The sequence below is a fragment of the Anomaloglossus baeobatrachus genome, chromosome 12 (genome assembly GCF_048569485.1).
Source record: "Anomaloglossus baeobatrachus isolate aAnoBae1 chromosome 12, aAnoBae1.hap1, whole genome shotgun sequence".
NCBI lineage: Eukaryota > Metazoa > Chordata > Amphibia > Anura > Aromobatidae > Anomaloglossus > Anomaloglossus baeobatrachus.
In genome coordinates this window covers 43,683,956-43,707,059 of record NC_134364.1, presented here as the reverse complement: position 1 = coordinate 43,707,059, position 23,104 = coordinate 43,683,956, and the positions used below count along the sequence as shown (strand labels likewise).

Genomic DNA, 23,104 nt, shown 5'->3' with positions numbered 1-23,104 from the left:
TTTTTTTCTTTTTTTTTTTAGGGATTTTAGGCATAGGCGCTAAATATAAGCCCTACTCCAAAAATAAGCCCTAGTTAACCTTGCTCTGGAGGCACTATGTCATGTGTCCGCTAGCTTATGTCACTAACATCATGGAAGCATAATATAACGCTGGAGGCACTGGAAAAGGCATAATGTAGCTCCCAAATCGTCATACTGCTTTCTCCCACCATGGCAGGATAAAATCTGCTCACCCTCTCCTGAGTTCTGCCTCCTGAGTGTTGTCACCTGATTCCCGCCTCCTGGCCGCTACTGCACTATGATGTTTCCTTGGTTGCCGCTATATGATCTCGCCTCCCGAATGCGGCCTCCTGTGTCCCACCTCCTGGCCGCTATTGCGTAATGGTGTGGGCTTGACTGCCGCTCCTGAGTTCCACCTCCTTCCTCTCGAGTGCCACCTCTTGGATCCCGGCTGGCCCTGCTCGTTCCTGCAGAAGCAGCCACGTGTGACATCACACAAGCTGAAGCCGTCCCTGCGCCTTCAGGCGGAAGCCGTCCCTGCGCCTTCAGGCGGAAGCCGTCCCTGCGCCTTCAGGCGAAGCCGTCCCTGCGCCTTCAAGCTAAATTGAAGTATAAATTGTTCATGGGAAAAAAAATAAGCCCAGCCAAAAAAAAAAAATAAGCCCTAGCCCTTTTTTTTTTTTTTTTGGGGAAATAAAAATATAAGACCCTTTCTTATTTTTGGAAAAACAATGGCAGTATGAATAAAAGAGTTTGGTGTTCGAAGTCTGACAAGTTTAGTAGCCGGGCAGTGGTGTGCATAAGGCCACTTTTACACGCTCGTGATACAGATCTGTGCCTGTATTAGGACCACACGTCCCAGCTTAATCTGCATCTAATGACCCGAACTAAGATCATCAAGGGTCCATAGACTGGCTCCAGACTTGCGCCTTGTTTCAAAGTGGCTTAAAAGAAAGGGTGGGCCCCATAGTAAAAATCAGATTTTCCCCCCAATTATTGTAGGTTCATTGCAAAGGTTTGGACCGCTGACAATCTGCTCCATGCGTCTGAATCGGGCGGCTTCTGCAGAAAGCTCATGGATCTCTGCAAACCCAATTCAGAACTGGAATTGAAAATTGTCATAAGTCCATATAGATTAATTTTTCTTTGGAGCTTACATCCACTGTGATTAGCGTTACTTGCAGTGTTGACGTCGTCTTCTCTCTGTAGCTCATCGTCTTGTCATTTCCTTTTTTTTTTTTTTTACTAGGACACCTGTGTTACCCAATCCAGAGAGGATTCCTCCTCAATTAGGTCACTGGCTTCCCGGCTGGTGCCACTTGTAGCGTCACTCATGAAAACCACACCGGCGGCCTCAGCATCTTCTGTGCCGTCTGCAGGTTCAGCTGCCGTGCCCTTGAAGCAGTGGCTGTTATAAAGCCCGGCAGCTGAACCAGCAGTCTTCAAAGACACAGAAAACGGGCACAAGCGGCAGACACCAGGGTGCTGAAAGATGCCAGAGCCGGTTTAGAACCTGGAGTCGTTGGATGAAAATGTGTGAGACCACCACAAGCCGTTACTCAGTTAGCCTCCTTATTTCCGGGGAGCTGAGAGGATTTACTTTTCCAACCTGCTTTTTATTTCCATTTCCCTGAACATTTAGATTTTGACCCTCTTACTTGTGAAATAATTGTCGGTACAATATTGGGGTCTAATTTTTCAAAAGTACAAATTTAGAGTAGACGGCAAACTTGTCAGCTCGATTTTGGAATGTAAAGACGATATAATATACATAACACTGATACCTTTATGATGAAATCCATGGTGTTATTGTTGAGGTACAAGAGCAGCATGGCGGGATGGTGCAGTTGGTCGTCTCCTGCTTGTCTGCGTGTTTCTTGGCCCATTCGCCTCCTTCCATGTCTTTGAACAACTCTGTTTTGTTAGTGCTCTTTTGGCTGGAGGTGGCGCATGCCGATCTCTAAATGACGTGATTTAAGCAGAGAACTCAACCTGCACAATAATGGCACCTGCGCAAGATTGCGCTGACCGGTCCTCTTTAAAATGCGCAACATTTATCAAAGCGGTTTATGCTGTTCGATAAACCTGTCGCATTTTCAGACTGTCTTGTCTTAAGATGATACCATTTATTATTTGTCCTACTTTGTGGCAGAAACTTGTGGCACATGGTGTCACACAATAAGCCAAACTCCTTTTCACAGGTCCATTGTTGAGCAAGGTGATGAACGGGTTTGAAACACATAAATATCGTAAAAGTCATTAAAGACCAATTTTTTGGGCGCAAGCTAAACTAGAATGAGGTTCATTTTATTAATACGTATCATTCTTATGTATTTTTGATGTTATATATAATATATATATTATATATATACAGCACAGACCAAAAGTGTGGACACACCTTCTCATTCAAAGAGTTTTCTTTATTTTCAGGACTCTGAAAATTGTAGATTCACATTGAAGGCATCTAAACTATGAATTAAAACATGTGGAATGAAATACTTAAAAAAGCGTGAAACAACTGAAAATATGTCTTATATTCTAGGTTTTTCAAAGTAGCCACCTTTTGCTTTGATTACTGCTTTGCACACTCTTGGCATTCTCTTGGTGAGCTTCAAGAGCTAGTCACCGGAAATGGTTTTCCAACAGTCTTGAAGGAGGTCCCAGAGATGCTTAGCGCTTGTTGGCCCTTTTGTCTTCACTCTGCGGTCCAGCTCACCCCAAACCATCTCAATTGGGTTCAGGTCTGGTGACTGTGGAGGCCAGGTCATCTGGCGTAGTATCCCATCACTCTCCTTCTTAGTCAAATAGCCCTTACACAGTCTGGAGGTGTGTTTGGGGTCATTGTCCTGTTGAAAAATAAATGATGGTCCAACTAAACGCAAACCGGATGGAATAGCACGCCGCTGCAAGATGCTGTGGTAGCCATGCTGGTTCTGTATGCCTTCAACTTTGAATAAATCCCAACAGTGTCACCAGCAAAGCACCCCCACACCATCACACCTCCTGCTCCATGCTTCACGGTGGGAACCAGCCATGTAGAGTCCATCCGTTCACCTTTTCTACAAAGACACGGTGGTTGGATCCAAAGATCTCAAATTTGGACTCATCAGACCAAAGCACAGATTTCCACTGGTCTAATGTCCATTCCTTGTGTTCTTTACCCCAAACACGTCTCTTCTGCTTGTTGCCTGTCCTTAGCAGTGGTTTCCTAGCAGCTATTTTACCATGAAAGCCTGCTGCACAGTGTTCTCTTAACAGTTGTTCAAGAGATAAGGTGTGTCCAAACTTTTGGTCTGTACTGTACATATACAGTGTGTCCACCCATATTCTGTCCACCGCCATTAACTTGAGAACGGCGGCAGCTATAGGCATAGAAGTGGTGTCTAGGTATAGTAAAGTGGCCATGCGCTACGCAATGAAACCACCTATAGCGCCACCTGGTGGGAAACAACAGAGTTAGCATTTTTATCTCGAAAACGGAACAAGAGAGAGAAAAAAAGTGAATTACAAAGTTGTAGGACACCATCAGTCTCAATACGAATCGACACCTTGCATACAGAAATGCTATGATTAGAATGTGTAAATATCACAAGGCTGCGGACATGAAGTGATACCTCATGGAGACCGTTCTACAAGTCTGATCGCTCTGAAAAGCCGGCCGCCGGGAGATCAGATGATCGCTCTGAAAAGCCGATCATTTCAGTTGAAAACCTGCGTTGGGGGTGGGGGGGGGGAGAGAGAGGAACTGATTTTACCTGATTTCGGCTGTTTTGCTGGACATGCTGAGCATGTTTAGTAAAACGTGACTGATTCCTGCACTGGAATTCGTTGAGTCACGCAGGATAACGGAATCCTGTACCATAGACTTACATTATGCTTCCTGACGGAATCCTTCGGGGTGCGTTTTTTGCCGCAACAAAAAGCGTTGCATGCTGCGTCCCTCCCGCCCGACGTTCAGTCAGTAATCGACTGATGCGCCGTGCGGCGGATGCAACGCAGGGTCATCAGTCACAATCCGTCGCTCATACAAGTCTATGGGAAACAACGGAATCCGCCAAACTGATTGCGTTGTTTATCAGAGCGGCGGATTGTGACTGATCCTAAACAACGGAAATGTGAACATAGTTTTAATTGCTGAAAAAAAAGCTACAACGGATTCCGTTGTTTTGCAGGATCCGTCTCATCAGTTGTTCCATTATTTGCAACGCATCCGTTACATCCATCATACAACGCAATGCGACGGATGCCGCACAACGCAAGTGTGAAACTAGCCTTAAGGCTACTTTACACGCTGCGATATCTGTCCCGATATCGCTAGCGTGGGTACCCGCTCCCATCGGTTGTGCGACACGGGCAAATCGCTGCCCGTGTTGCACAACATCGCCCAGACCTGTCACACATACTTACCTGCCCGGCGACGTCGCTGTGACCGGCGAACCGCCTCCTTTCTAAGGGGGCGGTTCGTTCAGCGTCACAGCTGCGTCACTTAACCGCCGCCCAATAGAAGCGGAGGGGCGGAGATGAGCGGGACGTAACATCCCGCCCACCTGCTTCCCTTCGCATAGCGGCCGGGAGGCAGGTAAGGAGAGCTTCCTCGTTCCTGCGGCGTCACACATAGCGATGTGTGCTGCCACAGGAGCGACGAACAACTTCGTTACTTGTGCAGTAACGATAATCGAGAATGGACCCCCATGTCACCGATGAGCGATTTTGCACGTTTTTGCGACGATGCAAAATCGCTCATCGGTGTCACACGCAACAACATCGCTAATGCGGCCGGATGTGCGTCACAAAATCCGTGACCCCAACGACTCCGCATTAGCGATGTCGTAGCGTGTAAAGCCCCCTTTAGACAACATGTCTACTCATCACATTATCGATCTGATGAATTCACGTTGTCTGAGAGCTGTCACCATTTGGGATGTTGGTGAGATTTTCACTGCCAGGATTTACAATATTTCATAGTAGGTATCTTCTATCTCAGACATTATCGTGTAGTGTTTCTTTAATGGAAATACCCCCCCAGAGTGTGAGGTATGTGCTTGGAGTAAAAATAGTGACACTCCAGACTGTGCGACCTGATTTCTATTTTCACGGCTATACTTGTCCGTGAAGTGACCACCACACACGTAGCTGGTCAGATCAGTGGCTTTTTTTCTCTTTCTGATCTTTGTAATTCCCGGGGTCATAGCAATAACTAAGGTGACCTTAAAGAGGAGCTGTCAACAGGTCTGAAGTGTCCAGGTTTTGCTCCTACTGTATTTCTGCTGCTCCTTCGAGATTTCAATTTTTTTTTAACTGTATTTTTATGTCTGCCATACTGTTTCAGGCAGATGAATCTTTTTCATTTATTTATCATATTTTTACCAAGGGGGTGGTGCACCCAGAGTCATGAAACAGAGCAGTCTATTCACGTGCCCCCTCGGTAAAGACCATAAAAAAGGACACTTCAAGTAGATAAGCCCATATATCTGGAACTGTATGGCGGATTAAAAGAAAAAACAACAAAACTTATTACATGGGGGAGCGCTCACTCTGATGATGGCCTTCCCACGCACCTCCGCTCTAATGTCCCAGTGATAGCCTCTTTCCTCTGGGGGCGGCCTCTCTGGCAAAGGCCTTCCCATGCCTCTCTGCTCTCTGGGGGCGGCCTCTCTGGCAATGGCCTTCCCATGCCTCTCTGCTCTCTGGGGGCGGCCTCTCTTGCAATGGCCTTCCCATGTCTCTCTGCTCTCTGGGGGCGGCCTCTCTGACAATGGCTTTCCATGTCTCTCTGCCCCCTGGGGGTGGCCTCTCTGGCAATGGCCTTCCCGTGCCTCTCTGCCCTCTGTGGGAATGACTTTCCATGTCTCTCTGCCCCCTGGGGGCGGCCTTTCTGGCAATGGCTTTTCCATGTCTCTCTGCCCCCTGGGGGCGGCCTCTCTGGCAATGGCCTTTCCATGTCTCTCTGCCCCCTGGGGGTGGCCTCTCTGGCAATGTCCTTCCCGTGCCTCTCTGCCCTCTGTGGGCGGCCTCTCTGGCAATGGCCTTCCCGTGCCTCTCTGCCCTCTGTGGGCGGCCTCTCTGGCAATGGCCTTCCCGTGCCTCTCTGCTCTCTGGGGGCGGCCTCTCTGGCAATGGCCTTTCCATGTCTCTCTGCCCCCTGGGGGCGGCCTCTCTGGCAATGGCCTTTCCATGTCTCTCTGCCCCCTGGGGGTGGCCTCTCTGGCAATGGCTTTCCCGTGCCTCTCTGCCCTCTGGGGGCGGCCTCTCTGGCAATGACTTTCCGTGTCTCTCTGCCCCCTGGGGGTGGCCTTTCTGGCAATGGCCTTCCCGTGCCTCTCTGCCCTCTGGGGGCGGCCTCTCTGGCAATGACTTTCCATGTCTCTCTGCCCCCTGGGGGTGGCCTCTCTGGCAATGGCCTTCCTGTGCCTCTCTGCTCTCTGGGGGCGGCCTCTCTGGCAATGGCCTTTCCATGTCTCTCTGCCCCCTGGGGGTGGCCTCTCTGGCAATGGCCTTTCCATGTCTCTCTGCCCCCTGGGGGTGGCCTCTCTGGCAATGGCCTTTCCATGTCTCTCTGCCCTCTGGGGGTGGCCTCTCTGGCAATGGCTTTCCATGTCTCTCTGCCCCCTGGGGGCGGCCTCTCTGGCAATGACTTTCCATGTCTCTCTGCCCTCTGGGGACGGCCTCTCTGCTCTCTGGGGGCGGCCTCTCTGGCAATGGCCTTTCCATGTCTCTCTGCCCCCTGGGGGCGGCCTCTCTGGCAATGGCCTTTCCATGTCTCTCTGCCCCCTGGGGGTGGCCTCTCTGGCAATGACTTTCCATGTCTCTCTGCCCTCTGGGGGCGGCCTCTCTGGCAATGACTTTCCATGTCTCTCTGCCCCCTGGGGGCGGCCTCTCTGGCAATGACTTTCCATGTCTCTCTGCCCCCTGGGGGCGGCCTCTCTGGCAATGACTTTCCATGTCTCTCTGCCCCCTGGGGGCGGCCTCTCTGGCAATGGCTTTCCATGTCTCTCTGCCCCCTGGGGGCGGCCTCTCTGGCAATGGCTTTCCATGTCTCTCTGCCCCCTGGGGGTGGCCTCTCTGGCAATGGCTTTCCATGTCTCTCTGCCCCCTGGGGGTGGCCTCTCTGGCAATGGCTTTCCATGTCTCTCTGCCCTCTGGGGGCGGCCTCTCTGGCAATGGCTTTCCATGTCTCTCTGCCCCCTGGGGGCGGCCTCTCTGGCAATGACTTTCCATGTCTCTCTGCCCTCTGGGGGCGGCCTCTCTGGCAATGACTTTCCATGTCTCTCTGCCCTCTAGGGGCGGCCTCTCTGGCAATGACTTTCCATGTCTCTCTGCCCTCTGGGGGCGGCCTCTCTGGCAATGACTTTCCATGTCTCTCTGCCCTCTAGGGGCGGCCTCTCTGGCAATGACTTTCCATGTCTCTCTGCCCCCTGGGGTTGGCCTCTCTGGCAATGGCCTTTCCATGTCTCTCTGCCCTCTGGGGGTGGCCTCTCTGGCAATGGCTTTCCATGTCTCTCTGCCCCCTGGGGGCGGCCTCTCTGGCAATGACTTCCCATGTCTCTCTGCTCTCTGGGGGCGGCCTCTCTGGCAATGACTTTCGATGTCTCTCTGCCCTCTGGGGGCGGCCTCTCTGGCAATGACTTTCCATGTCTCTCTGCCCCCTGGGGGCGGCCTCTCTGGCAATGACTTCCCATGTCTCTCTGCCCCCTGGGGGCGGCCTCTCTGGCAATGACTTTCCATGTCTCTGTGCCCTCTGGGGGCGGCCTCTCTGGCAATGACTTTCCATGTCTCTCTGCCCCCTGGGGGCGGCCTCTCTGGCAATGACTTCCCATGTCTCTCTGCCCCCTGGGGGCGGCCTCTCTGGCACTGACTTTCCATGTCTCTGTGCCCTCTGGGGGCGGCCTCTCTGGCAATGACTTTCCATGTCTCTCTGCCCCCTGGGGGTGGCCTCTCTGGCAATGGCCTTTCCATGTCTCTCTGCTCTCTGGGGGTGGCCTCTCTGGTAATGACTTTCCATGTCTCTCTGCTCTCTGGGGGTGGCCTCTCTGGTAATGACTTTCCATGTCTCTCTGCTCTCTGGGGGCGGCCTCTCTGGCAATGACGTTCGATGTCTCTCTGCCCTCTGGGGGCGGCCTCTCTGGCAATGACTTTCCATGTCTCTCTGCCCTCTGGGGGCGGCCTCTCTGACAATGGCTTTCCATGTCTCTCTGCCCCCTGGGGGCGGCCTCTCTGGCAATGACTTTCCATGTCTCTGTGCCCCCTGGGGGCGGCCTCTCTGGCAATGACTTTCCATGTCTCTCTGCCCCCTGGGGGCGGCCTCTCTGGCAATGACTTTCCATGTCTCTCTGCCCTCTGGGGGCGGCCTCTCTGACAATGGCTTTCCATGTCTCTCTGCCCCCTGGGGGCGGCCTCTCTGGCAATGACTTTCCATGTCTCTGTGCCCCCTGGGGGCGGCCTCTCTGGCAATGGCTTTCCATGTCTCTCTGCCCCCTGGTGGTGGCCTCTCTGGCAATGGCTTTCCATGTCTCTGTGCCCTCTGGGGGCGGCCTCTCTGGCAATGACTTTCCATGTCTCTCTGCCCCCTGGTGGTGGCCTCTCTGGCAATGACTTTCCATGTCTCTCTGCCCCCTGGGGGTGGCCTCTCTGGCAATGACTTTCCATGTCTCTCTGCCTTCTGGGGGCGGCCTCTCTGGCAATGGCCTTTCCATGTCTCTCTGCCCCCTGGGGGCGGCCCCTGTCCCTCTTCGGGGGGCATTCTCTCTGCCCTCTGAGGGCGGCCTTCCAATGTCTCTAAGACATATAAAATTTGCAGTGACATTGGGGTTTATAGTTTGGCTTCTCTCTATAATGCTCCCTATAATTCTCCCTATAATGCTTCCAAAATGGGCATTTTTACAAATGAGTGTCTCCCTGAGCCAGGAGAGGGGATGGTTCTCTGCAGTGCTTGCATCTCCCGCCCAAGATGTTAATTGTACTTTGCAATCATTACAATGGTCATTAGCATTCACCCCGGAGGTGGCGGCAGCTCTTTACGTCTCCGTATATTTGTGTTCTGGTTCTGCTGGATCAGCAGCAGTACGCAGAACACTTTCTCTGCAGACAGCAGTATTTGCCATCTGTGTTAGGGACTTTGTCCATTTTGTAGATCCATAACTTTTTATACACTAATTCCTGCCTCATAAAGATGGTGGCGGCGTTCCAGTGAGTTAGCCGGTTACTGTTTGTTCCCTGCAGTCCCATCTCTGTACACAGTGTTCAGACTGAAGGATGGGAATAGCCGGGTCACCCACCATTCGTGACGCTGGAGGACGTGTTAGTCAGGGAGACGGTGTGAAATCCATTAATAAATCTGGTGCTCGCTGTAGGGCTCACAGCCTATGTGCTATAATTACCTTAAATATGCTACAAAAAGGTAAAAAGTAATATCTGTAAATACTGTATTAGGCTATGTGCGCACGTCGCGTAAAAACATGCAGTTACGCTGCGCTTTGTAGCGCAGCGTAACTGCATGCGTCCTGCGTCCCCTGCACAGTCTATGGAGATTGTGCAGGGGCTGTGCGCACGTGGCGTTTAAGAGCGCAGCGCTTCGGCTACTGCCGAAGCGCTGCGCAAAAAGAAGTGACATGTCACTTCTTTCCTGCGCTTTGCCGGCAGCTCCTGCTCTGTCTATGGCAGGAGCTGCAGGCAGAGCGCATGGAATCGGCGCTCACTACGGACATTTCTGCAGCGATCTAAAGCGCACATGTGCTCTTCAGATCGCTGCAGAAATTTCTGCAGGGCTTGTACGCAACGTGCGCACATAGCCTTAGACTGTGGGGTTTTTTCTGCAGAATTTTGTCACAAAACCTGAATGATTTCTTAGTGCAGCAGGTCGGCTCATTCAGTGTTTTTTCTGCAGATTGCACTAATACTAATAATTGCGGAAACATCTTTAAAAAGGCACATATTTTACACTGCAGTTTTTCCTACCAAGAGATCCAGAAATTTCTGCACCAAATACTTAGCAAGTGTTTCTGATTCCTTTAGTGCATTCTGTCCATGCTTAATGAGGATCTGGCACGTCTCCTGACTTTTCTGTTTTGTTTCCATGAAATAGTGTACAGTCACCAGCAGGAGATTGGGATCCATCAGGTCACTAACAAGTTTGGCATAGGGCTATACCAGGGAGCAGAGTGTAAAGGAGTAACTACTTCAGTCAATTCTCAATTTATCCATAAATTCGAAATTCTAAAACATCCGTCTTATAATCCTGCATTCTGCCATTCCTCTGTTAGGCTATGTGCGCACTAGAAAGTGCATTTTTCTTGAGAAAAAAATGGACCCTATGAAAGAATCCCGCACCCGCGGTAAAAACCTTGGTAAAACCGCACCCCCCTTTTTGCCGCGGATTTACCGCGTCTTTTCCGCAAGTTAGTCCCCGCGGTTTTTGCCATTATCCATGGCAAAAACTGCAGGTACCTGCGGAAAAGAAGTGACATGCTCATTAATTCCGCAGCGGAAAATCCGCGGGTATAAAAAAACGCAGTGTGCGCACAGCATTTTTTAAAATCCATAGGATTTGCTGGGGAATGACTGCAGCAATGTTAGACACATTTTCTGCAGCAATTCTGCTGCAAATCCACGGGTAAATCCGCAGCGTGCGCACAGGGCCTTATTCTGTTTTAAAAACCCACATTTTCAGGAGGAATAACAATACAACAAAGTAATGTTAGAAGAAAAGATGTTCCAAAATCGTTATTTCAAGGGGATTCCAATCATTTACTAACATGAGTGATGACTGTCCTTATGTATCTGATGTACAAACAGACTCCACCCCCTATGAACAGACTCCCCCATCCCGCTACCAACAGGCTCCAGCTTCCCCTTCCCAACAGGCTCCAACTTTCCCTTCCCAACAGGCTCCAGCTTCCCCTTCCCAACAGGCTCCAGCTTCCCCTTCCCAACAGGCTCCAGCTTCCCCTTCCCAACAGGCTCCAGCTTCCCCTTCCAAACAGGCTCCAGCTTCCCCTTCCCAACAGGCTCCAGCTCCCCCCTTCCCAACAGGCTCCAGCTTCCCCTTCCCAACAGGCTCCAGCTTCCCCTTCCCAACAGGCTCCAGCTTCCCCTTCCCAACAGGCTCCAGCTTCCCCTTCCCAACAGGCTCCAGCTTCCCCTTCCCAACAGGCTCCAGCTTCCCCTTCCCAACAGGCTCCAGCTTCCCCTTCCCAACAGGCTCCAGCTTCCCCTTCCCAACAGGCTCCAGCTTCCCCTTCCCAACAGGCTCCAGCTTCCCCTTCCCAACAGGCTCCAGCTTCCCCTTCCCAACAGGCTCCAGCTTCCCCTTCCCAACAGGCTCCAGCTTCCCCTTCCCAACAGGCTCCAGCTTCCCCTTCCCAACAGGCTCCAGCTTCCCCCTTCCCAACAGGCTCCAGCTTCCCCCTTCCCAACAGGCTCCAGCTTCCCCCTTCCCAACAGGCTCCAGCTCCCCCCTTCCCAACAGGCTCCAGCTCCCCCCTTCCCAACAGGCTCCAGCTTCCCCTTCCCAACAGGCTCCAGCTTCCCCTTCCCAACAGGCTCCAGCTTCCCCTTCCCAACAGGCTCCAGCTTCCCCTTCCCAACAGGCTCCAGCTTCCCCTTCCCAACAGGCTCCAGCTTCCCCTTCCCAACAGGCTCCAGCTTCACCCTTCCCAACAGGCTCCAGCTTCCCCCTTCCCAACAGGCTCCAGCTTCCCCCTTCCCAACAGGCTCCAGCTCCCCCCTTCCCAACAGGCTCCAGCTCCCCCCTTCCCAACAGGCTCCAGCTCCCCCCTTCCCAACAGGCTCCAGCTTCCCCTTCCCAACAGGCTCCAGCTCCCCCCTTCCCAACAGGCTCCAGCTTCCCCTTCCCAACAGGCTCCAGCTTCCCCTTCCCAACAGGCTCCAGCTTCCCCTTCCCAACAGGCTCCAGCTTCCCCCTTCCCAACAGGCTCCAGCTTCCCCTTCCCAACAGGCTCCAGCTTCCCCTTCCCAACAGGCTCCAGCTTCCCCCTTCCCAACAGGCTCCAGCTTCCCCCTTCCCAACAGGCTCCAGCTTCCCCCTTCCCAACAGGCTCCAGCTTCCCCCTTCCCAACAGGCTCCAGCTTCCCCCTTCCCAACAGGCTCCAGCTTCCCCCTTCCCAACAGGCTCCAGCTCCCCCCTTCCCAACAGGCTCCAGCTCCCCCCTTCCCAACAGGCTCCAGCTCCCCCCTTCCCAACAGGCTCCAGCTTCCCCTTCCCAACAGGCTCCAGCTCCCCCCTTCCCAACAGGCTCCAGCTCCCCCCTTCCCAACAGGCTCCAGCTTCCCCTTCCCAACAGGCTCCAGCTTCCCCTTCCCAACAGGCTCCAGCTTCCCCTTCCCAACAGGCTCCAGCTTCCCCTTCCCAACAGGCTCCAGCTTCCCCCTTCCCAACAGGCTCCAGCTCCCCCCTTACCAACAGGCTCCAGCTCTCCCCTTACCAACAGGCTCCAGCTCCCCCCTTACCAACAGGCTCCAGCTCCCCCCTACCAACAGGCTCCAGCTCCCCCCTTACCAACAGGCTCCAGCTCCCCCCTTACCAACAGGCTCCAGCTCCCCCCTTACCAACAGGCTCCAGCTCCCCCCTTACCAACAGGCTCCAGCTCCCCCCTTACCAACAGGCTCCAGCTCCCCCCTTACCAACAGGCTCCAGCTCCCCCCTTACCAACAGGCTCCAGCTCCCCCCTTACCAACAGGCTCCAGCTCCCCCCTTACCAACAGGCTCCAGCTCCCCCCTTACCAACAGGTTCCAGCTCCCCCCTTACCTACAGGCTCCAGCTCCCCCCTTACCTACAGGCTCCAGCTCCCCCCTTACCTACAGGCTCCAGCTCCCCCCTTCCCAACAGGCTCCAGCTCCCCCCTTCCCAACAGGCTCCAGCTCCCCCCTTCCCAACAGGCTCCAGCTCCCCCCTTCCCAACAGGCTCCAGCTTCCCCTTCCCAACAGGCTCCAGCTTCCCCTTCCCAACAGGCTCCAGCTTCCCCCTTCCCAACAGGCTCCAGCGCCCCTCCCTACCAACAGACCCACATGGTTTCATTGAGCTCAAGTTGGAGTTCCATATGGTGGTCCATGTCAATTCAGAAGAACCAGAGGGGGGTCGCCATGTTTCTTTTGTAATACAGATAGTTATTAATGGGTGACTTTCATACGAGGCTGACCCATGTAAGGCTGAACCAGGAGTCTGCGTTATATTTAATGCCTGCCTCCACCAAAAGGCAACATTTTTCCAATAAAACGATGGATGTCAGGACTCCATTATAAGTCAACATGGTTCATCAGACAACATTGGTATCAATCAAATTATGGTTCCATTATACATGGACACAGTCACACAGGTGTGAACGCAGCCCGAGCCTCGCTGCATACGGTCAGGAATATTCATCCGCAAATCAGTCTGTTAGATTCCTGCAAAAATCGCACAAAGAAAATCCCACACCTTGTAAAACAAACATGTGCAAACCTGTTTTGTTGATCCCATAGTAAACACGCTCCGTGCATTCACTTTGAAGTATTCTGCGGATTATTCTGTATAATGGTCTTCTATGGACGCCGGGCATTGTGCAATTGTGAGCGTATGAAAGGCGATAACCGGTGTGCTGTGGTTACTGCAGGTGCGCAGGGTTTGGGGGGATTCTTTCTCACAACTGTACCGGATAAATCTGGGGAGGTAATATGGCTGTGCCCAAGGCTCGGTGTCCAGATGTAGATCCCTATGGGATCGCTCCTTTTTAAGATTTGACCAATTGCATACAATTTTCCGTATACCTATTTAAAATCCTCTTTCTCCTACATTTGGACTTGAAGAACCGCTCTGCAGGATCGGCTTCAGTTTTGTAAGAAATGCACCTAGTAATCCATGATAGTGTCACTTTATAAACTATATTGGGGTTCCTTGGACTAGCCATACCCTTTAAAGGGATTTTGACACCTGAATTTCACCCCTGAAACTATTTTAGAAAGTCCAACAACACCTTTACATGACCAGTCCGTTTCTCCCTTAGGCTATGTGCGCACTAGAAAAGTGATTTTTCTCAAGAAAATTTCTTGAGAAACTTCTGGGAGTTGACGATTACTGCACCTGCGTTAAAAAAACGTACCAAATCCGTGGGGAAAACGCATGCGTTTTTGCCGCGGATTTGCCGCAGGTTGGTCCCTGCGTTTTTTTTTATGCTGTAACTACTGCAATAAATAATATAGATAATAGATAGATAATCAATAGACAGATAATGGATAGAGGGAAAGATGGATAGATAGATAGATAGATGAGAAAGACCTATATAATGTCCCACCCCCCTGCATATTCTAACCTGGCACCCTTTAGTGACTTTCATGTGGCACTAAAGGGTGCCTAGCCTTGTATTTAGCCATAAAATAAATAAAAAATAATAAAAAGAACACGTGAGGGCCCCCCATCTTTTGTAGCCAGCTAGGGTAAAGCAGACGGCTACAGCCTGCAGACCACTGCTGGCAGCTTCACCTTGGCTGGTAATCCAAAACAGGGCACCCCACGCTGTTATTTTACATTAAATAAATAATTTAAAACAAAAAACGTGGGGTCTCCCCCAAATTGGATCACCAGCCAAGGTAAAGCGGACAGCTGTGGTCTGATATTCTCAGACTAGGGAGGTCCACTGTTATTGGACACTCCCCAGCCTAAAAATAGCAGGCCGCAGCCACCCCAGAAGTGGCGCATCCATTAGACGTGCCAATCCTGGCGCTTCGTCCCAACTCATCCCGTTGCGTTGGTAAATGAGGTAATATATGGGTTTGATGCCAGATGTGTAATGTCACCTGGCATCAAGCCCTGGGGTTCGTGATGTCACGTGTCTATCAGATACCCGACATCACCAACCCAGTCAGTAAGAAATAAAAAATAGACAACAAAAAAAGTTTTATTTGAAAAAACACTCCCCACATAGCCTCTTTCACCAATTTATTGAAAAGAACAATCAATTCCACGTCCGGCGTAATCCAATAAGGGGGGGGGGTCCCACGGCTATCCATACCATAGTCACTGTCCCATTCAATGAAGAACAGAATGTTCCCCATTGGCTGGGAGAGCAATGCAGTGACCTGAGCTAACATCAATAGGTCAGCCCAGGTCACTGCAGGGGATGCCGAGCACTGCCATCAGGAGGTTAGATGAGATCATTACTTGCTGTGATGATCCCCTGCAGTCCTGCCATCAGCGCTGTCACTGCCTTCTATGCCCGCCACGTTGTCAGCAGTATCGCGAGAGCCCGTGACGTCACCGCTAGTGACAGTCTCGGGCCGCTCGCGAGACGGGCATAGACAGCAGTGACCGCGGTGACGTCACGAGGCAGGAGATCGTAACAGCAGGTAAAGATCTCATCTCACCTCCTTACAGCAGCGCTCGGCATCTCCGCGGCTGCACGCACTGCAGGGTGTCAGTGTCTGCCTGCGCTGCAGGGTGACAAGCTGCTGATACTGCGGGCAGACACTGACACTGATACTGCTGTGCTGGCAGCCACGGGGCTGCAGCAGGACACAGACTGCACGGGCACCCGCCGGACATCACACGGAAGTGCTTCTGTGCGGCGTCCAGGGAGTATGACGTGTGTGTTTACTCTGCTCCGCTTCCTCTTCCTGGCATAATGACATCACTTCCTGCAAAACCGCAGGGAGCGATGAGCATTACCGCAGGTAAATCGCGGCTATATCGGGGGTATACCGCACATCATTTGCTACCTGCGGTATACCCGCGGTATTTCGCGATTACATTACAGTGAATGGAGTGAAATTCCGGGGGTATACCGCAGGTACCTGCGGAAAATAATGGACATGCTCATTTTCTCAAAGTTTCTTGAGAAAAATTCGCAGCGTGCGCACAGCTATTTTTTGTTCCCATAGGTTTTGCTGGGAAATGTCTGCAGAAAGATTTCTAATCTAATAAGATTTCTAAAGAAATTTCCGCTGTAAATCCGCGGGTAAAACGGCCTAGTGCGCACATAGCCTTACTGAGAAATCAGGATTTTAATTGATATGCAAATGAGGTTCAGGCACTATGGTAAATCTGAAGCCTCTGTCACTCCTGCTCTGTTTTCCACCCAGCACCACCTCCTCCTGCTTAACGGATGGCTCCTTTGCCTGAAGTCACACAGCATAGAGGCAGGGGTGCTGGACAGATAAGACCTGGAGTGACAGAGGCTTCAGATCTACCATAGTTTTTCAGCCTCATCTGTGTATCAATTCAACACTGATATCTCAGTAATGGAGGAACAGACTGGCCATGTAAAGGCATTGCTGAATTTGCTTTTGAAAGAGCCACTTGCACATGTAAATAGTTTGGGGGGTGAAATCCTGGTGACAGATTCGCTTTAAGAGCTTTAGTATTAGGTATGATTGAAGAGGTTTCTGCTTTGGACAATCCTTATTATAATAACCCCTTGACGATAAGTTCATGTAGTATCCCCTAGCTATTTCTCCCCCCTAAGGATCAGCTATAATGTGCTCTTATACACACCAATATACAGAAATTTGTTTTCTTGACAATGGAAATGATGCACTATGATATGCAAATGAGGCTGAAGAGACATGGTAGATCTGAGACCTCCGTCACACCAGCTCTATTCCTCGCCTAGCACCGCCTCCTCCTGCTTGTCTGATGGCTCCTTTCCGTTTAGTCACACATCATAGAGGCTGTCAGTGAAGCAGGAGGAGACGACGCTGGGGGAGAATAGAGCTGGAGTGACAGAGGCTTCAGATCTACCATAGCCCTTCAGCCTCATTTGCATATCAATTAAAGTGTTGATTTCTCAGTAACAGAGGAACAGACCGGCCATGTAAAGGTATTGCTGAACTTGTCTGTGAAAGAGCTACATGGACTACATGCACATATAAATAGTTTAGGGGATGAAATCCTGCTGACAGGTTCCCTTTAAATTGAGGTAGGTATTCATTTGACTTTAGACTGGTATACGTAGGCTCAGCACCTCCCATTTATACTGGTTAATGAAATACTTTCAGGATGTTCGATGCACCTATCCACATATATATGTATATCTATATGTATATCTATATGTATATCTATATGTGTATATATATATATATATGTATATATATATGTATATATATATATATATATATATATATATAATATATAAAGCTGAGTGGAGGATACCGGGCACCGCCGATCCCTGTATGGCTGACAAAGCTGTGCTTTCAGGCAGGTGGAGACCTGGGTGCGTATCCCAAAGCAAAGGCGGTACAAGATCCACAGTGAAGAGATGAAAGGTCGCACTCCAAAAGTGCGACCTTTCATCTCTTCACTGTGGATCATATATATATATATATATATATACTAGAAGGTGGCCCGATTCTACGCATCGGGTATTCTAGAATTTACGTATTGTGTAGTTCATGTATGATTTTTGTTATATATATATATATATAGAGATGTTGTTGTGTGTAGTTACCAAGTGTTTGTGTAGGCGCTGCACATGTTCTGGGTGTTGTCTGGGTGTGACGGGGGGTGAGAGCGGTGTTGTATGTGTGTTGCGTGTGTTGCGTTGTTTGTGGAGCGCTGTGTGTCTGTAGCGTTGTGTGTGTGTGTTGCGCGGTTTGTGTGTGTGTGGTGTGTTTTGGGGGGAGGTATGTTTTGTGCAATGTGTGTGTTGTGCGGTATGTGCGTATATTTGTGTGTGCCGCGGTGTTTGTGTGTTGGGTGTTGTGTGTGTGCAGCGTTGTCTGTGTGTGTGGGTGTCTGTGTAGGGCAGTTGTTTGTGGTTCCCAGTGTGTGTGTGTGTGTGTGTGTGTGTGTGGTGTGTTGTGCATCAGCCTCTCTTCTCTCAGCCTACCTCTCCCAGCCTCCCTCCTCCCAGCCTCCCTCAGCATCAGCCTCCCTCTCCCAGCCTCCCCAAGCATCAGCCTCCACCAGCATCAGCCTCTCTCCTTCCAGCCTCCCCCAGCATCAGCCTCCGCCAGCATCAGCCTCCCTCTCCCAGCCTTCCCCAGGATCAGCCTCTCTCCTCCCAGCCTCCGTCCTCCCAGCCTTCCCCAGCATCAGCTTTCCCCTCCCAGCCTCCCTCAGCATCAGCCTTCCCCAGCATCAGCCTCTCTCCTCCCAGCCTCAGCCTCTCTCCTTCCAGCCTCCCCCAGCATCAGCCTCTCTCCTTCCAGCTTCCCTCAGCATCAGCCTCCCCTTCCCAGCCTTCCCCAGGGTCATCCTCTCTCCTCCCAGCCTCCTTCCTCCCAGCCTCCCCCTCCCAGCCTCCCCCTCCCAGCCTCCCTCAGCATCAGCCTTCCGCTCCCAGTCTCCCCCAGCATCAGCCTCCCCATGCATCAGCCTCCACCAGCATCAGCCTCTCTCCTTCCAGCCTCCCCCAGCATCAGCCTCCCCTTCCCAGCCTTCCCCAGGATCAGCCTCTCTCCTCCCAGCCTCCTTCCTCCCAGCCTCCCTCAGCATCAGCCTTCCGCTCCCAGTCTCCACCAGCATCAGCCTCCCCAAGCATCAGCCTCTCTCCTTCCAGCCTCCCCCAGCATCAGCCTCTCTCCTTCCAGCCTCCCTCAGCATCAGCCTCCCGTTCCCAGCCTTCCCCAGGATCAGCCTCTCTCCTCCCAGCCTCCTTCCTCCCAGCCTCCCTCAGCATCAGCCTTCCCCTCCCAGTCTCCCCCAGCATCAGCCTCCCCAAGCATCAGCCTCCACCAGCATTAGCCTCTCTCCTTCCAGCCTCCCCCAGCATCAGCCTCCACCAGCATCAGCCTCCCTCGTCCCAGCCTCCCCCTCCCAGCCTCCCCCAGCATCAGCCTCTCTCCTCCCAGCCTTCCCCATGATCAGCCTCTCTGCTCCCAGCCTCCTCCAGCACGCCGTGCTCCTCTGCCGACACTCACACACCCGATCGCATCCACTCACACACACCCGATCGCATCCACTCACACACACCCGATCGCATCCACTCACACACACCCGATCGCATCCACTCACACACACCCAATCGCATCCACTCACACACACCCAATCGCATCCACTCACACACACCCGATCGCATCCACTCACACACACCCGATCGCATCCACTCACACACACCCGATCGCATCCACTCACACACACCCGATCGCATCCACACACACACACACCCGATCGCATACACTCACACACACAGACACTGACGATATCGCACATACGCGCTTATACTCACAACATCCGGGGATATCACATGCTTCTGGCCATGTGATCCTCCCGCAGGTCCTGGAAGCTCACAACAGCACAGTATCGCCGCCGAGAAGCAAGCGATATCCCAGGATGTTGTGAGTATGTGGATGCGATGTGTGTGTGAGAGTGAGTGTGATCTGATTTGTGTGTGTGTATGTGTGTGTGTGTGCTGTTATGTGTCTGTATTTTCCGCCGCTGCAGGACCTTGATGTGTGGATGCGATGTGATGTGTGTGTGAGGTGTGTATGAGAGTGAGTGTGAGCCGGTGTACACTGGTAACTATGATACACATCGGGTAACTAAGGGACCTTAGTTACCCGATGTGTATAATGGTTACCAGCTTTCACGGCCTCCGTCAAGATGCCAGCATCGCAAGGTTATGTGTGGCGCTGCTGGGATCCTGACGGAGCCGGTGTAGAAGCAAGCGATATCCCAGGATGTTGTGAGTGTGTGGATGTGATGTGTGAGAGTGAGTGTGAGAGTGAGTGTGATCTGATGTGTGTGTGTGTGTGTGTACTCACCTGGGAGTCGCGGCTCCGTGTCAGTTGGGCCAGAGCGAGCGTGCATTGCGTGAGGGGGGCGGGGCCTGCAGAGAGCCGGGGCAAGAGGCCAATCCGTGTGGGGGGGCGGGGCCATGGCGAGCCCAGCGGCCAATCAGCTTTGTGTCACCGTAAGGACACAATTTCGGAGCATGACAGACAGACAGACAGACAGAATAAGGCAATTATATATATAGATATATATAATATATATATGTATTTTTAATAAACAATTTTCTGTATTTCAGCGTATTTTTGAGAGCTAAAAAAATAAAATCCCAATAGCGAGGTGCCCATTTTGTGCCTAGACCAGTTCTAGTAAATGTGGTATCTTCATTATGTTTATGCTTTTTTTTTTTTCCAGACTCATTAATCATTTTGCTTGTTCTTGTTTTTCTAGATGTGAAAGCTGTGTGGACCTTCTCTTTGTCCGTGGTTCTGGCACATGTCAGGAATGCAATACGCCTCTCAGGAAAAGCAACTTCCGAGTTCAACTCTTCGAAGACCCCACAATTGATAAAGAAGTGGAGATTCGCAAAAAGATCTTAAAAATGTGAGTCTATGTGCGGCATCACTAGGATATAACGTGGAGCTTTTGAAGCTGAATGCGGGGCCGGGCCACGGATGTTTTGCTCTAAACATGCACATCCCATTTAGCTAAGTGCAGTGCCCAAGGGCATCAACAAAACACACAGGGGTACATCCATCTGCGACACAAATGCAATATCAACTTTATATGAGATATACCATGCCACATGCATTAACTTTGGTACTCTTGCTTCTTGCAGTGAAACTGCGTAGCATTAGGGTATGTCCGCACGCCGCGTTCTTGATTTGACAGAAAAATGCACCCTCTAGCAGACATGACAACTGTGAACACTGCGTTTGAAAAAAAAAGTGAAAATGCATGCGTTTTTGTCTGCATTTTTTAAAAAAGAAAATATGATAGGATAATATAATTGCTAGATAGCTAGAATAGATGGATAGAACAAATATAGAAAGAATAAATATAAATAACAGAATAGCTTGATAGAGGGATAGCTAGCTTGGACAACTGTTTTTTTTTTATTTTTTTTTTGCAAAAAAAAAAAGATGGGGGGTCCCCCCATTTTTTAAATCCTCCACAGGAACAGCAGCAGCTGCAACTGTCTGCTGTACCTTGGCTTTTTATGAAAAGAAAAGGGGATCCCACCCTTTTTTTTTTAATTATTTGATTTATTTAAAAAAAAAAAAATAATAATAATAATAATAATAATAATTAATGACGTGGAGTTTCCCCCCATTTTTCCAAAACCAGCCAAGGTGCAGAAGACAACTGGGAGCTATCATTAGGGTGGGAAGGCCCATCGTTATTTGGCCCTTTCGAGCCTAACAATATCAGCCCACAGCCGCCCCAGACGTGGCCCTTGACCCGGCTCTTCCTGTTGCCCTGGTGCGGTGGCAATCGGGGTAATGAGGAGTTAATGGCAGCCCACAGCAACCACTAAATCCTAGACGGCAGTCATCTATTAGACCCCGCCCACCACTAATCTGTAAGTGAAAGTAAATACACACATACACCCCCAAAATCCTTTATTTGGAATAAAATATAAAAAACACCCTCTTTCAGCACTTAACCCCAACACACCCTGCAGGTCTGAAGTAATCCATACCAGGTCCCATGGCGATTCAGCTCTGCAACATCACTGTCCTGTCACAGCGAGCACCATAGAGCATGACTGCCCGCTGACAGCAGAGAGAGACAGCCCCGCGATGAGAATGAACTTGGACAGTAGTGCGGTGCCCGCAGCTGTGATGTCAGAGTTCATTGTCATTGCGAGTTCGTTCACCCTAGTTCATTGTCATAGCGCGGCTCTGTCTTTGTGTCGCAGCCTGATTTGCGGTCACAGGTGCAGGACTCCAGCTGTGACTGGAAATTGCCTGAGTGACGGCACCGCTGATCGCGCTGCTCACATCAGTCACTCGGGTGATTTGCTGTCACAGGTGGACGACTCCAGCTGTGGCTGCGGCTTCCCTGAGCTTTCCACCGCTGATACCGTGACTCACTTCAGTTGCGTGAAGCTCACAGTGGGCAGTCTTGTTCCATGGCACTTGCTGTGAGTGTCAGATATAGCAGCGCTGGAAGCGTTATGGGACCTTGTGTGGATTATGTCAGACCTGGAGGGGTGTTTGGAGGGTTAATAAAGTGGTGAAAGAGGGTGGTTTTTTTTTGTCTTTTTATTTCAAATATAGGATTTTTCAGTTGTCTGGTTTATTTACTTTCACTTACAGATTAGCGATGAGGGGGTGTCTCATAGACTCCTGCCATCACTAATCTAGGACTTAGTGCCAGGTATGGGGTGCCATTAACTCCTTATTACCCCAGTTGCCACCGCGGCAGGGCAATCGGGATGAGTCGGGTAAAGTCCCAGGACTGTCAAATCTAATGGATGCAGCAATTCCGGGCGGCTGCTGACTGATATTTGTAGGCTTGGGGGCTCCCAATAACGTGGGTCTCCCCAGCCTGAGAATACCAGCCCCCAGCTGTGAGGCTTTATCTTGGCTGGATATCAAAATTGAGGGGGACCACATGCCATTTTATTTTTAATTATTTATTTTACTGTACAATATAGACCTGTCCACTGGCAGCTGTGAATGGTTGCAGGCAGGGAGCTGTCACTCAGCGTGGGGGCGTGTCTGAGTGCAACCAATCATAGGCGACGGTGGGCGCAGTGGGGAGGCAGTGAATATGAAATGAGCCTAATGAGCGGCCGGCACTTTCAGAAGCAGGAGAGGCCGCAGGAGCAGTGTGACAGCCGTGCCGGTGATCGGTGAGTATGAAGCGGAGAGAGGCAGAGCAAGAGAGAAAATGGGGAAAAGTTGGTGACCTGTGTTTTTGTTGCCAAAAATGCATCCAAAACTCAACCAAAACGTAGTGCAAACACACAGCTAACATTTTGGTGCGTTTTGACAAACATTAATTTCACTGAGTCAAAAAACGTGACCAAAACGCAAAAAGAATGAACATGCTGCTTATTGAAGGCAACGATTTTGACTAATATTTGTCAAACAAAACGCTGGCTAAAAAAAAAAAAAGCAACATGCAGATGGAAATTGTGATTTATCATAGACTTGGCTGGGGAAGCAAAACGCATGCATTTTATCAATGACACAGTGCAGTTTAAAATGCAACCAAAACGCAAGAAAAAACGCAACGTGCGCACATGGCCTTACTCAACTTCACTGCATCACCTCCTTCTTTTTGGAGCACCTTTTAGGCCCTGTGCGCACTGGAAAACGGAATTTTCTTAAGAAAATTCCGCAGGGTCTGAAAGATTACCGCACCTGCTGTAAAAAAACGCGGCAAACCGCACCCGAAAACCGCATGTGGTTTTGCCGCGTGCGGGTTGGTACA

The 23,104-nt window shown here is 50.9% G+C and overlaps 1 protein-coding gene across 1 annotated transcript in view; it reads left to right on the top strand.

Moving 5' to 3' along the window:
• Window positions 1-23,104, top strand: part of MNAT1 (MNAT1 component of CDK activating kinase) — a 191,496-nt gene that overhangs the window by 5,383 nt on the left and 163,009 nt on the right. Inside the window, exon 2 of the mRNA XM_075331260.1 lies at window positions 20,111-20,263. Within this exon, the coding sequence (XP_075187375.1) occupies window positions 20,111-20,263 (153 nt within the window). The remainder of the gene's footprint in view (window positions 1-20,110; window positions 20,264-23,104) is intronic.